A 15,473-nucleotide genomic window follows, 5' to 3' on the forward strand; every position below is an offset into this window, starting at 1 on the left:
CCCGGATGCCCAGCCTAATCGCCGGCCCTGCCCTCGGGGCTGTGGTTTTTACATTATCACAAAGAGATCAAAGGTTTAACTATGGTGACCCTTCACAGGGCACACAAGCAGTCACAAGGCAGAGTAATAAAATCACAGTTTTGGGCATTAAAATGGAACAGAAATATACAACAGACTGAGACGGTCCTGTCAGCAGAGACAGGAGGACTGAGACTGTGTCCTCTGCAGAACTGGGCTGTATGGATCTGCAGTCATCTGTATGGGATGAAGAGTAGGGGAGAGAGGACAGCCCTCAGGAGATCTAGTGAAGGTGTAGATGAGAGAAGGTGTTGCTGACCTGTACGCTCTGATCTGTGGGTTAAAAAGTCTAGTAACCACAGGATGAGCTGATCATCCAGGTGCAAGCAGGAGGGCAGTGTGTAACACCTTTCAGATCCTGAGGACAGAACTCACCATGGAGTCACCATGAGTGACTGGCCCTTCCGCTTTGCTGCTCCCCCTTGAGAAACTCACTTCCTGGTCATATGAGGGCTTTACAGACTATTGAATCTTCTAGAAATGGACTAAACATCTCTATGTTTCACCATTCTGGTTTTGTTTTTTTTGCATTATTAATAATAAAGGTGATAATATTGTTGTATGTACCTTTGTATTATGGTCACATGCACATACATGTCAAGCCAAGATGTTAAAATCATAAGCACCATTATACATAGTATAATATGCAGTGCAATGCACATGTAGTGCACAGATAAATGTGTGTGTTCTTGTGTCCTGCAGTGTTTGGGGAGCTCAGTAAAAAGCTGGCAGAGGTGTGGAAGGCCATGCCAGAGAAAGACAAGCTGGTGAGTTGTTGACCTCCCGGATGGCCGAGGCTGTGCCAGATGGTGGCCTCTGACGTCATGATGTCTGTTCAAGGTGTTGTCCTGATGCTGGGACGTAGGGTTGGGCGGTATGAACAAAATCTTATATCACGGTATCAGAAATTTCATATCACAGTAACGGTATATATCACGGTATGTATTTTTCCCCTGTAAATTCAAATAATTGCTTAGAAATGACCAAACTGTCACATTTGCTCATTTTCCTCTTTTATTTTTTAAACTATGGTTTATATAACATCAGTTATTTAAAAAAAATAATCACAACATGAAAGAAAAAAAGACCTGACTTTTTAGCGTCACTCCTGGAGCCGCTAGTCTCTGCGTCCGTCATTATGGCTCCACCGCTCCTGGATACGCTGGTGTTGTTCACGAGCGCACCCTGTGCTGACCTGACCAATGAAACGCAGCGAACAAACCCCGCACGGCGTCGGGACACGCTGTGAAAATGCACAAACGCACCCAAACAACGTGGCTCCGCCGGTCCTGTTAGCGAGAGCAGACGACCGAACACCGACTCAGAGAGCTGCAGCAGACGTCTGCTCTCTCTCCGGTATAAACGGTGTGGCAAAATTTCAACCGGTATACACTTTTACACCGTCACACGGTGTTATACCGTCATACCGCCCAGCCCTACTGCGATGTCTGCCCTTCACAGGTGTGGAGACAGAAAGCTCAGTACCTGCAGCACAAACAGAACAAGGCAGAAGCCACCACCGTCAAACACAAGAGCAGCAGTGAAAGTAAAAGCAAAGGTAAACACATTCTTTCATCTTTCATCATTAAACACATGATGTCCTCATTCCTTCCTCTTGGATGAAACACAGACTGTCTTGTGGGACTCATCACGTATGTTATTTCAGTCATAACAGCCGGGACAGGAATAGTGTCACCGACCCGAGCACCTGCATCCGTGTCCCTGTCCCCAGCCCGAGTGCCAGATGTTGATCCCATTGATGCGGCTGCTCACCTTCAGCTGCTCGGAGAGTCGCTGTCCCTGATTGGTCACCGTCTCCAGGAGACCGAGGTGAGACCTGAAGTAGATGTTCCTACATCCTGATGTATGTTCGGTCAAGAAAACATGTCGTTCAGCTTGTCCCACCACTCAAGTGATTTCTTTATTAAATAAAAATTGATTGATTTGTGTTGAATTGCTGCCATATCTGCCCACTGAAATCACAGTCATTGCAGCCACTATATTGGAAAAATTATGTATGAAATCTCACTTGTTTACAAATTAAAACTCAGTGCGAGCAGGAGGCAGACACATTTATCTCAGATGAGAATTGGGACATGGTATGTCCTCCAGTGGACATCCACCAACTCTCTGAATTAAACTTTATTATCCCACATGGGGAAATTTGCCTTGGGCATGGTAGTGCAAAGCTGCAAACACACATTTAGTGACACAAAACAACAACGCAACATTACAGAAGAGACATGATATATACAATAAAACAATACAATTAAAATAGATGAAAGGTAAGAAAAAGTGCAGACTTGTACAAAGTGCAAATGTGTGTGCGTGCAAATAATTATGGACGGGGGAGCTGCGGGAAGAGACAGAGTGGGCGAGGCTGGGCAGAGGGATCCACATGCCAAAAATGCGTAATGTTGGAGGAAATGTAGATCCTAAGTAGCAAGCCACTTCCATATATTTTGGGGATGTCCTGCGGCTGCTGCACTATTATTGCATGATGATTCCATGATGGCTCATGTAACCCAGAAGTTGAGCTCTCACCTCTGACTGAGTCTTTAATTAAACCTGTCATGAAACAATATCCAAGAAGTTGAAACTTGAAACACGAGAAATATTCTTGAAGCTGTCCAGTTTCTGTTTATTCTACAATTAACAGGATCCCAAAGAGCAGAGAGGCTCAGCCATGTGTGATCCAGGTCAGTGATCGCTGGTCTCTGTTTCAGGGGATGGTGGCTGTGTCGGGCAGTCTGTCTGTCCTCCTGGACTCCATCCTCTGTGCGTTGGGACCGCTGACGTGTCTCACGGCTCAGATCCCTCAGTTGAACGGATGTCCTCGAACTGTCCTGGTACTCTCAGCACTCATTGTTGGCTGGTTTTTCTGGAGGTGGCTTCTTCAATACTTCTTTCTCTCTTTTCATTCTCTGCCAGTCAAACACATTGGACAACATAGCCTACATCATGCCTGGACTGTGAATCCTGGACCGGGCCAGGAGCCAGGACCCAGGAGCCAGGAGCTGTCCTCCTGGAGCACCACATGTCAAAACAGCTGTTTTTTTAGGGTCAATATGTTTTTTAACGTTTAAATGATGTCACCTTTTAGCAGACCTGCTTTTACTGTTACTCGACAAGTCTCTTGCATGAATGAGTGAGTGTTTGAATGAAAAAATGTGTTTAGCGCTGACAGGACTTTGTACAGCACCAACCTGCTCAGCTTCTTCATCAACATACGTACGTAGTACTTGTTTTATACTTTGATATGTTACTGCCAACAGTGTGTAGTGTGAAGGAAAAAATCAAACAAGATGAGAGCAATAAAAGTGAGCTTTCTAAAAATCAACTGAACTCATCCCCCTGCCTGCAGCTGAGCAGCTGATCATTACAGTAGGTTCAACATGTACATGTTCGCTATATTCCAGATGTGCAACAGATTCAGCATGTGCAAAAGACTCCAGGTTTGCAGCGGATTCATCATGTTCACCAGATTTAACATGCACTACATTCCAGATGTGCAGCAAATCCAACATGTGCACCAGATTCCAGATGTGGAAGATTCAATATGTGTGGCAGCCATTCCTCTCAACAAGTATGTTTACAAAGAAGAAATTAACAAAGGGAGGAGAAATTTACAAAAAAGAAAAAAAAAAAATTTGGTAAATGGTAAATGGTCTACACTTACATAGTGCTTTCACACTGCATTGACAAAGCCCAAAGCGCTTTAAGGTGCGTTCCCACCGGACGCGTTGCAAGCGTCACGGCGTCGCTTTTACATTAGGTGCGTTCGACATGAGAAAGCCAGAGGCAGACCTTTAAGACTTTTGAGCTGCCCCGCCCAGATTTGGCCCGGCGTCACTGATACGTAGGACCTACGTAGGGCATTGAAAACTCGCGAGACCCAAACGAGATCAGTCCCAGAGGAGCCGCGTGAGCTGCTGGAGAGCAACTCACCGCGGCTACCTGGCCCACCGCTCTGTTTCATCCAGGCAGGGGATTGGACCCCAGCCCACTCGTCATCAGTTTGATGACAACACACTTTATTTGCATAAATAAACACCCAGTCCCGGCTCCAGCCCAGTGTAGGGGGGGGGGGGGGGGGGGGGGCAAAGGTGACAAAAAAGTAACGGAGCAACACAAAAACAGAATCCACAGATCAGAGGCCTGTTCTACTATGTCCAACAACGTATGATCATTAATCACACTGCTAAAAAGCACAAATAGTAATTAAACAAATGATAAAATAACCAGCTGTCACCTTTAGTAGAGCTGGAGTCTCCACTTTTTTTTTTTTTTTTGGAATTTTGAATAGCACAACACTTCATATTGATTTGACCAAGCCAGTGGAGTTTGCTGTTGTTTTTTAAGCATATAATAGACTGAAAACTTTATTTATTAATTTTTTGGACTGAGGGGGCGAGGCAGTCTGCCCCCCTTGACGCCTGGTCCGCAGCAGCACGCACGCTTCACATAACAAGCCAAAACGTAACTTAAAATTACTTTGTTTTTTTAAATTTTATTTATTTCAGTTAACTGAATATGAATTAACACAATGTGACACACAAAAGAAATTATTAATTCTTTTGTTTTTAATAAGAAAAACAAAATTACCCCTCTGACAGCCAGGGGGGGCAAGGAGGCACAGGCGGGGGGGCATTGCCACCCCTGACGCCGGGCCTGTAAACACCCCCACAGTGGAGTCATGAGAAACACAAACATGGAGAACATAGGGTTGTCCGAGTTGGAGGCAGACTGATAACTCCGCCCCACGGCTGCGCCGTCTGCTTCGTCGAGCTCCGTCTGCCTCTGGCTTTGCCATCGTGAACGCACCTATTGACGGTCTCTGGTGGACAAGCTTCAACGGACCGAACGCGCGTCAGGCACTTTTCGAGCGACGCTTTTCGAGCGTTGGCGACGCGCGTCACACGTGTCAACGCCTGAAGTGAGAAGGGCCTGTCTGCGGCCTGCAAGACAGAGGCGTGTCGTGTAGTGACGTCACCACACGACACGCCCACTACACGCTTGACAATTTCCACCCCTCAAAGCAGAAGTGAAGTAAAAGAAGAATGGCGGACCGTATGCAGACTGTAAGTGTCAGCGTATTTTATTTATTTATAGTTGTAGCAAGTAAGATTTATCAATTGCATGAAACAGAACGAGGCCAGGCCGTTGGTGAGGAAACTCAGGAAACTTTTAGAGGGGGTTAACGTTATTTGCCTGTTTGATAAGTGACGAAACGTTACATCATATTCGTTTTATGCTACTTAAAAGGGGTGGCCTAAGTAGATGAGTCTAAGCTAACGTTAGTCGGTGTTCTAAGATAGCTAGCAGAAACACATTTTTCTCAGTGTGGTCGAGTGCAGCAGTTTAAAATGATTAATAGCATCATATTGGTAATTATTCTTACCAGCTGGAGGGTGACATGAACTGGCCATATCAGTTAATTGACAGCTTGTCCACAAGCACAGACATATTTCAATGTGTACTGCAACATCTAATTGAAAACCTTTAATGTTTGTTCTTTTTTGACAGTGAATAGAAAATGATGGAGGAAACAGTGGCGAGGCAGCAGTGAAGCTCCAAGCCTTCAAGAAAACAATGGAAAGAGCCCTGTCCTCTGAGGCTTTTCTCAGCTGGCTGTAATGGCTTCACAGCCAATAATGTGTAAAATAAAATATGAGAAGCTTTGAAATGTTTTATATTTTTTTCTATTTATTATATATTATGTTTGTGTAGAACATATTCAGTTTCTACATTTCACAGAGCCATTCACATGACATGACATAAAAAAACACATGTACATAAAGTACCAGATTACAAATTCATGTGATAAGATCTCCCTCTTCACTGCAAACACATTTGACAGACCACAAACAGCAGTAATGAACGGCTGCTTGTCACAAAGCGGCCGAGACGAAGGAGGGAGATGCACAAAGTTATCATGGCGTGTGTGGTCTGTATGATTCGTGATGTGAGTGATGGGTGTAGGAGTGTACGTGGTGTTGCAGGGTGGACTAAAGGAATCAGAATTCCAAACAAAGACCAAGAGGTGTTGCAGGTAAAGAGAGGACCAGCAGCTGAGCTCCAGGAGAGGCCCACAGCCTCCCAGAGCCCAGGTTGTGCCGATGCTGCTGACGACCCTGCTGATGTCAAGAGGTTAAGCATGGGAGCAAGGGGGTGTCACACTGCTCTCTCCTCAGGAGCCTACAAAATGGAGAATTCACAAATGAATTCCCCATTAAAGATGAATACAATTACTGTCATCACACATTATTTTACTTATTTAATTTACTACTTTCACATTCATAATAGTCTAACATGCCCCCCTTTTCAAATAAATCTACACATTATGCTCTTAGCACAAGCGCTGACATTATTATTTAGCTCATTAATTCTTGTCCTGAGTGTTTTTTTCTCGTAGCAGAGACGATGAAAATTTCCCACTTCAATCACTATTGATTAATGGAAATTAAATTTTTCAGAGTCTGAAGTAATGCAAACTTTTTTAGGCTATTTTGCTGCTTTAATATTCATTAAATCCTGCCTTAAAAAATCTTTTCCCACTTAGATAAAAATAATAACGACATTTGTACGCTTTTGAATACATTCATTATAGGGCAAAGAATGCACAAGCAAAACCGTAGAATTTTGCTGGAAAACGTTCAAACTGTTTTCTCCACGTGTTTCTGCCTGCTGCCTGCAGGAGAGAGGCGTATGGTGTAGCGCGGTGTGGTGGGGGACACGCCTCTGTCCTGCAGGCCGCACACTGATACACTTGCCTGAAGTTGGGAAAATTGAACTTTGGAAAATTGAACGGGCGTTGTTTACGGCATCTTAAGGATCAAACGCGTTGGATTAGTGACGAATTGTGACACTTTTGGCTTTCCATATAGATCAGCACACGCGTCGAATTCCACACTTTACACGCGTCAAGGCCTTCACGCCCGTGACGCTTGCAACGCATCCGGTGGGAACGCACCATTACACTGCATAATCACATTACATTCACTCATCGAATTCACACACACATTCACACACCAGTGGATGCGGCTGCCATGCAAGGCGCTCAGTCCATCCACTGACAATGCTGTCCTCAGCCATCATGAGCTGGGATTATCTATGGTGACCTGCACATCATGTTGGATGATTGATTGATGATTGATGGCTGATGGGTGGATGATTCGTCATAGGTGCATGATTGATGATGGATGGATGTAAAAAAAAAAAAAAAATACTACAATGACTCATCATGAAGCATTATAAATCCCCCCCCCCCCCGAAAATCAATACTTTTGTAAAACTGGAGGACCTGTGGATGACATGAACACTTCAAAATATTTTAATATAACGTTTTTTTTTCTCTAAAATTATTAAAGAAACTGGCTTATGTTCATTTATTTATTTATTTATTTATTTATTTATTTATTTATTTTTTTTTTTTTTAAGTTGCGCAGTAAAGTGTCCGTGAACGCAGCATGACTCAGCCTGCAGGAAGCAGGAAGTCCTCTGACTCTGCCCGGACCTGTCTCTGTGGATCTGGATCCGGACCTGTCTCTGTGGTTTTGGGTGTGGATCCGGACCTGTCTCTGTGGATCTGGATCCGGACCTGTCTCTGTGGTTTTGGGTGTGGATCCGGACCTGTCTCTGTGGATCTGGATCCGGACCTGTCTCTCTCAGACTGGGCACAGACATGGCAGGTAAGGTGGCTCACTCCTCTGAACGTTCACTGCAGGAAGTCCTCCGTCCGTGTCCCAGTCCCTGTCTCTGCAGGCTGGACTGACTGCGGTGATCAGGCTGCTTCTGCTCAGTATTATTAAAACTTCTTTTAAAAGCCTCTTTCAGCGGATTCAGGTTTAAACAGTCTCTGTTTGTATTAGAATCTGTCCTCAGAGGACTTCATGTTTTACTTTGCAGTGCGTTTATTCCTGAATTAGAGTCCAGGTGTTGCTCAGGTCTGATGGTTCCAGATGTCCCGGTTCAGTCTACACAGGGCGAGTGGACTCTGAAGATCAGAGTTCTGATTTTGAAGAGTATAGGTCAGGTCTAAACTAATCCAGATTGAGTTTGAAGAATCCTGATGATCTTAAAAAGTTCAGGTCTCGTGTTGTTTGTAATGTGATTACTGATTACTCCCTCAAAAAGTAATCAAATTATTTATTTAAGTGGTTTGTTTAATGAATAATCAATTACTAATTACTTTAAAAAAAAGATAAAGTAACGACTACTCTGTGATTTGGAATAAACTTTGAATAAACATGAAGGATTCAGTAAGACACTATTACTGTAAGCAAATTATTTGTCAGAACACAAAATGGAGAGGAAGTGAGAAGATAAAGGGGCATAATTCACATCATTTAAATGGCATTAACACAGAAAGTGACACAACACAGCATTTTAGTGAAATATGACAACACAGATGTGCACAACAGTAGTATACATGTATTAACCAGACATTATCCATATGGAACTTGACTCAGCCTACACGGCTTTCAGAGAAAAACTGCAGTTTTCTAGAGCTGGCTCCTGCGATCCACACTTCACTGATCAGCACCGCGGTGCGTTTACAGACGGCTCGGAAAAAAACTCTTACCGCATGTGCACGGATTGTATGGTTTTAACAGCTGAAAAAAGTCCGGCGGACCGCGTGTGTGTGTTTGTCTTTATATAAAAGTAAATATGATATAATTGCCACTTTTGTCACAGTAGCACTGTTACATTACTCCATTACTGAACACTCCTTACACCACAACCATATCCTTCAAACCAGAACCAGGCTCTTTAGAGTAGACTAAATTAGTAGGCATGTGGCCTGAACCGTGTTGGCGAGTAATCTATAACTAAATAATCCACCACGTAAGCAAGCAATTAAATTACTTTTTCTCGGTCTTTTCATTTAGAGGAACTCAGTTCTGACCTAAACAGAAAACCACTTAGGAGTTTAAAGGTGCATTAAAGCAGAACTATGCAACTTTTTTACCTCAATAAATGTTTTTCAGAATCCCTGTGGGGGTAAACAAAGACTTGTCACGGTGTCCCTCCCCTCCCCCCGGAGTCTGTGTCCTGTAAACAGCACTTGCAACTTTCAGAGAATCCGACCCGACTACATCTGAGAGAACAAACCTGCTTTACGGCGCTCATACAGAAGGACAAGTATAAAAGCGCGTAAAACAAACATGAAACCCTCGCTAGCGTTAGCAACGCCACCCTGAGGTGCTCACGATGGCAGAACCAAAAAGACAGAAAAAAATTTTGTCTGACGAGCGGAAAAAAAGGAAACAGGAGTGGGATGCTCTTTACACACGGGGGGGGGGGGGGGTTCGTTTACAACACTGAGCTTTCACAGGAGACCAGTAGGGGGAGCGCAAAAGCAAATCTTTCTTAGTTCTCCTTTAAGGAGTTTTTCAACTTTAAAAATACTTCTTTTCCACTATAAAAATGTTACAAATATTTAGTGATGTGTAGAATGTGCCCTGACATATTTATTGTAAGCACCGCTAACAGCGCTAAATTGTCACTTGAAAGTTGCAGTGCCGGTCCGGCACCAGAATTTTTTGGGGGAGAATTTCAGATGATGTGACGTAATGAATCTGTGTATCATTCGTTCAGTTGATATTCAATTAAGAATCAAAAAACAAAATATTGAAAAATGAGTCGTTTTTCCTGTTTTTGTTTTTAAAATAAAAACAAATAAATGAAAAATGGTTTGTTTTTCAATATCCTGTTAAGACAGATCAAATCAAGGAAAGTTGAAATACGGCCACAGAGCAGACTTTAAAGCGATACTTCAACATTTTGGCAAATTGGCCCATTTAGCGCAACTCCTCAGTCATCAGACCAGCAGACTGACTGTTTCTGTGAGGCCAGCTGTTGTTTATCCAGAGGAGAGTCGGGGAAGGTTTTCAGGACGGACACAATGGAAGTGGACGGTATTTTTGTTCCCCTCGTCAAACTCATCAAATACACAATCCAACACCCCCAAAACACTTTGGTGGACACGTTATAATCCACACATTCACTACACTGTGAAATATTAATGCAAAATGACCAGATTGAGTTGTTTATGCGAAGATTGCTAAGACGGAACTACTTACTAAACATGGCGTCTGGGCGTAGTGATTTCAAAAGAAAAAGTAGTTCCCAGTATTTGCTTCAGTGTCATAACACTACAATATTATTTGTTGGTGTTCCACAGCGTGGTGAATGTGTGGATTATAACGTGTCCACCAAAGTGTTTGGGGTTGTTGGATTTTGTACGAGGGGGGACCCAAAAGTTCCCGGACTGTGGTTATAAAAAAAAAAACAAGAAAGATTTCAGATTTTTGGCCGTGATATGTCGCTACAGCATAGCCTTAAGCATAACTGTGAAAATTTTCACCTCCCAAAGACACTCAGGCAGCTCACAGTCAGTGTTTATGTTATTACAGTCCCGCCCCCTTCTTCGAAAAATCCGAAAATGGCAGAACCCGATTTTGTTTTCTACTGGGAAAAACGGCAACAGAAGCACTCACCATGATCCACACCGCGTACAAAGATGAGGCTCTGGGGAGAACACAGGTCTATGGGCGCTGTAAGACTGGTCAGATGTCCATCGAAGACTCGCCTCACTCCGGCCGACCCTCCACCTCCGGCACAGAGGACAATGTCCGCAAAATTGAAGCTGATCTGTTTTTTTGACGTCAAAAGGACGGTCCACAGCGAGTCTGTGCCGCCGGGGCAAACCGTCAACCAGGACTTTTACCTGGAAGTGCTGCGGCGTTCCGGGAGGCGGTCAGGCTGAAGAGCGGGGACTGGTGGCTCCATCATGACAAGGCGCCTGCTCACAGGGCTCGGCGGTAAAACAGTTCCTGGTGAAAAACGGCATGGCCCTGCTGCCCCATCTGCTGTATCCCCTCCATTTAGCATCTTGCGACTTCTGTCTCTTCCCAAGAATGAAAAAGGAACTGAAGGGGTGGAGATTTGATGATGAGGAAGAGGTGCAGAAAAAATCGAAGAACACTCTTAAAGCGATCATTACACAGGAGTTTGCCGACTGCTTTGAGCAGTGGAAATCCCGACTGCAGCGCTGGATTCAAGCTGAAGGAGAGGACTTTGAAGGTGACAGTGTTGATTTAATGTGAAAATAAAAAAATAAAAAGTTATCACCACAGTCCGGGGACTTTGGTGTCCCCCCTCGTACTTGATGAGTTTGACGAGGGGGAACAAAAATACCGTCCACTTCCATTGTGTCCGTCCTGAAAACCTTCCCCGACTCCCCTCTGGATAAACAACAGCTGGCCTCACAGAAACAGTCAGTCTGCTGCTCTAATGACTGAGGAGTTGAGCTAAATGGGCCAATTTGCCAAAATGTTGAAGTATCGCTTTAATGTGATTTTTCCTTTTGTTTGATCTCCATGACCCAAAAATTCTATCGTCTGTGTTTGGTTTTTGCCAGCGGGAAAGTGGGCGGGTCACGTCAACCTGTGGGTCAGTTTAAGGCCAGTTCACACTACAGGAATTTTTCAATCTTCCCCGATTCAGAGACACACCAGAAGACAACAGAGGACAGATCGCACCCAATCTTCCTCTCTTGATCTTCTAGTGTGTGGTGCATAGACTGTGAATAAAAGTGTGTGTGTCGCTCTGGAGCAGAACACACAGCAGCAGATTCTTCATCAGAGATTCGGCTCCTCACTCCTCCAAATCTCGCGTCGTCCAACGTGACTTTGTGCTGCTTCCCTTCATTGCTGTGTTTAACATTCATCTCCACTTTCAATAATAAGCAGAGAACTCATTCATTCCCTCAGTTCATTCATTCATGATTTACCCTCCACATTTGATAAGAATTCAGCCTGTGTGTGTGGGTTTTATTGTTTTTTGTTTTTTTTTACTTTTGACTCCTGAGTGGAGCAGTAGAATAAAGTTATTAGCGGACCATGACAACTAAAGGCTACTTTTTTAAATTGCCAGATATCTTAAATCATTCTTTTTGTCCACAGATTTGATAGTTTAAATCAGAATAAAAACATGTTGAGCTTTGATTAGGAAAAGTTTCATTATAGTCCGCTCTCTGAAGGCAGGAGTCAGCGGAAAGTTTTTTTAATTATTATTATTATTATTATTATTATTATTATTATTATTATTTCTTCCCCATTCTTCCGTGATGGTTAATAATTGAGATGAATTAAAACATTGGGATTATTGCAGGACTGGCGGAGATGCAGATGAATGCATTAAATCGGAGTTTGGGTCTGAATGGAGGAAATCCAGTTCGTCCAGGAGCGACAGGATTATCCATCACTTTCTCCAAGGCTGAGTTCAGAGCTCTGGCTTTTCTGTTTCACTGTCATATATAGTGAATATATTTCACAGACATATATTCATCCAGCTCTGACAGCTGAGAGGGGATTTTTTTTTAAACAGCGGCACCTTGGTGAGACGGAGCTGTTCAGCCAATCAGAGAGCTTTATTCCGGGGGTGTGGACAGTTCTACTCGGAGCTGATCGGCTCCTCTCGGAGCTCCACACACCGCAGGATTTGCTATCAGAAATATTAAACATGTTCATGATCTACGATCTCCCCTTCCGACGCCTCCTGAGAGGCTCCGACCGGAAACAATCTCTCTGAACCCCCGGCACACCAGAGGAGGATCGGACCGAACTCATTACATACTCCCGACAGTCGGACCCTGTCGCCTTCGGTCAGGAGGAGAAGATCAGGGCAAAATTCAGCCTGATCATTCTGTAGTGTGTGGAGGCCTTAAACTGACCCACAGGTTTGTGACCCGCCCACTTTCCCACCGCAAAAACCAAAACACAGACGATAGAACTTCCGGGTCACGGAGCTCGAAGAAATTGAAAAACCACATTAAAGTCTGCTCTGTGGCCGTATTTCAACTTTCCTTTATTTGATCTGTCTTAACAAACAGGATACTGAAAAACAAACCAATTTTCATTTATTTATTTTCATTTTAAAAACAAAAAAAAGGAAAAATGATTCATTTTTCAATATTTTGTTTTTTGATTCTTAATTGAATATCAATTGAACGAATGATACACAGATTGTAATGCGCCTCCCGCTGGCCTGATCCTCTTCAGTTTCGTTTTGCCCGCCATTACTCTGCCAGATGCTCAGCAGCAACAACTGAGCGGTATGAGGATGGAGCTTCCAGAAAGTAAGAAAGGACTGGCTTCTAGCACTGCCACAGCTCCAGCACAGACCCACCAGGTAAAAGAAACTGAAATTTTACTCGAGTGCTGCTAAAAGATCGAGGAAGGAGTTCCCCTCTTCCGTGCATGTACATGGACACAAGCCACAGGCACCAGTGTTTCACTAAGCTGCAGTTACGCTCAAGGCCTGTTTCACATAAAACATGGAAACTCCTTAATGCACCTTTGAAGAGTTGCAGTGCAGAAGAAGGAGCCTGGGTCCCTTGTTTATATTCCAGGTTAGGGTTGGGGTTACGGTCTGACTTTTACAATTTTAAAGAGTAGTAAGCAGATTTAAGTAAGCCGGTGTGGTCCAGTTGGTCTGGTTGGTCCGCAGTACCAGGAAGAAGGGAGAGCGGCTGCCTGTTATGAAGCCTCATTCAGAACCAGGAAATAGACCCACGAGCAAGATGCACTCTTCACAATTACTTTCTTTTAAATTTCTTTTTCACTCATTCCGAATAGTTTGTGAACTGACCATACAGTTTCAGTCCATGCTGAGCCTTGAGCAGCTCTCCTCTCCCCCTCCCCTCACAGAGAGCCTCGGCCAGCAGCTCTCCACAGAACCAGACCTCAACTTTAATAAGGGCTGGTAAATAAGACTAAGATGCTGAAAACAAATATTGTAGTTCAGTAGCTATTTATGAAACTTCATTTTAATGGGAAATCCTCTGTGAGACTGCGCCATTTACCCATGCAGTAATGTCAGACCACTTCAGTCTTTTCTGTTTGTTACCAACCTTCTTGTGTAGCAGCGACGCTGTTAAAGTTACAACTACAGTTCAAATGAGGTGCAAAATCTTTGTGCAAACAAATATCACTGCAACAATATAAAGTATGATTAGATTGTGCATAAACAAATAACACTGCAAATAAAATGAAGGAAAACAATGTGCACCTTGCAGTCCACCAGAGTCCTCACAACTAAGGCTGTTTTCACATGGATTTGGGTCGAGCCAAAGCAGCCGGTAACCACCAGCACCAGTAAAAGATACAATGTTTCAATTGTCAACTAATACGTCCCTTTTCACACCAGCTTTTCATGACCGCGTACAGCAGCCGCTGTAAACACGGGAAGTGTGGGGTTTCCATGACAACCAGGCGGAAGTTGGCGTAAAACCAAAACAGCAGCCTTGCTAATGATAAAAACTGCAGGACTCACAAGCCTCACGCATTGAGCGTGAAAGTCACGCATTTCGGTCTTTTGTCACGCCTCACACCACACATTGTATTTCTAACACTGAAAAAAAAATACCGGTATATTTGCCTGGTGCGCCGCTGCTGTGGAACCGCAAGAATCAAACAGGTGTGCAAGCCTGTCACTTACCTGTCAATCAAAAAGGAAAGGGGTGGGGCTAAAATTGCGCAACAACCAGTGGAAAAATAGCATTGTTATCCCGCGAGTCTGCCGGAGAGAGAGCGGCAGAGACCTTCTTCTTTCTGCCGTTTTGACATGTGAGCACTTTTCCCGGGACTGAGCCGACTACGGGAGCCTGTGTGGTTCATAAAGGCACAACATCGAGACTGAGTCGAGCTAAAGCCGCGGCGCTTTCACACATCTGCCGCGTCGCATCCCAGGTCCACCCAGGACGCTCCCAGACCAGGTCCACCCAGGACGCTCCGAGACCAGGTCCACCCAGGACGCTCCGAGACCAGGTCCATCCAGGACGCTCCGAGACCAGGTCCATCCAGGCTGCTCTGAGACCAGGTCCACCCAGGACGCTCCCAGACCAGGTCCACCCAGGCCGCTCCCAGACCAGGTCCATCCAGGACGCTCCGAGACCAGGTCCACCCAGGCCGCTCCCAGACCAGGTCCATCCAGGCTGCTCTGAGACCAGGTCGACCCAGGACGCTCCGAGACCAGGTCCACCCAGGCCGCTCCTAGACCAGGTCCACCCAGGACGCTCCCAGACCAGGTCCACCCAGGACGCTCCCAGACCAGGTCCATCCAGGCCGCTCCCAGACCAGGTCCACCCAGGCCACTCCCAGACACCCCCATTCAGCCACTCCCGGAGCGTGCGAGTTAGAGCGACAACTGGAGCGAGTGGCGCTTTCACACCAACCCAGTCCGCCGTGCTCGGTCCAAAAACTCTGTTAGGTCGAGCTAAAGTGGGAGTCTGCGTCTGGCTGTAGCGTTTGTGTGTCTTCTTCAAGACAAAATGCCGTCACTGAAGTCCAGACAAAAGTTTGTGTCCTGACAGCCTGCAGCGCCGTGCT

At 44.8% G+C, this 15,473-nt stretch overlaps 2 protein-coding genes across 4 annotated transcripts in view; both read left to right on the plus strand.

The window, feature by feature from the left end:
- LOC115385351 (HMG box-containing protein 4-like) overlaps positions 1–3,867 on the plus strand; it is a 30,306-nt gene extending 26,439 nt beyond the window's left edge. For both annotated transcript variants that reach the window (XM_030087333.1, XM_030087334.1), the window contains 5 exons: positions 781–845; positions 1,540–1,636; positions 1,745–1,908; positions 2,805–2,927; positions 3,010–3,867. In XM_030087333.1, the coding sequence (XP_029943193.1) occupies positions 781–845; positions 1,540–1,636; positions 1,745–1,908; positions 2,805–2,927; positions 3,010–3,054 (494 nt within the window). In that variant the 3' untranslated portion in view covers positions 3,055–3,867. The remainder of the gene's footprint in view (positions 1–780; positions 846–1,539; positions 1,637–1,744; positions 1,909–2,804; positions 2,928–3,009) is intronic.
- A 3,770-nt stretch (positions 3,868–7,637) lies between these two features.
- Positions 7,638–15,473, plus strand: part of LOC115385361 (GTPase IMAP family member 4-like) — a 32,744-nt gene continuing 24,908 nt past the window's right edge. The window contains exon 1 of one of the 2 annotated variants that reach the window (XM_030087346.1): positions 7,638–7,769. In XM_030087346.1, coding sequence (XP_029943206.1) covers positions 7,763–7,769 — 7 coding nt within the window. In that variant the 5' untranslated portion in view covers positions 7,638–7,762. The remainder of the gene's footprint in view (positions 7,770–15,473) is intronic. The other variant, XM_030087345.1, reaches the window with a different exon arrangement.

Source organism: Salarias fasciatus, unplaced genomic scaffold (assembly GCF_902148845.1).
Source record: "Salarias fasciatus unplaced genomic scaffold, fSalaFa1.1, whole genome shotgun sequence".
Classification (NCBI taxonomy): Eukaryota; Metazoa; Chordata; class Actinopteri; order Blenniiformes; family Blenniidae; genus Salarias; species Salarias fasciatus.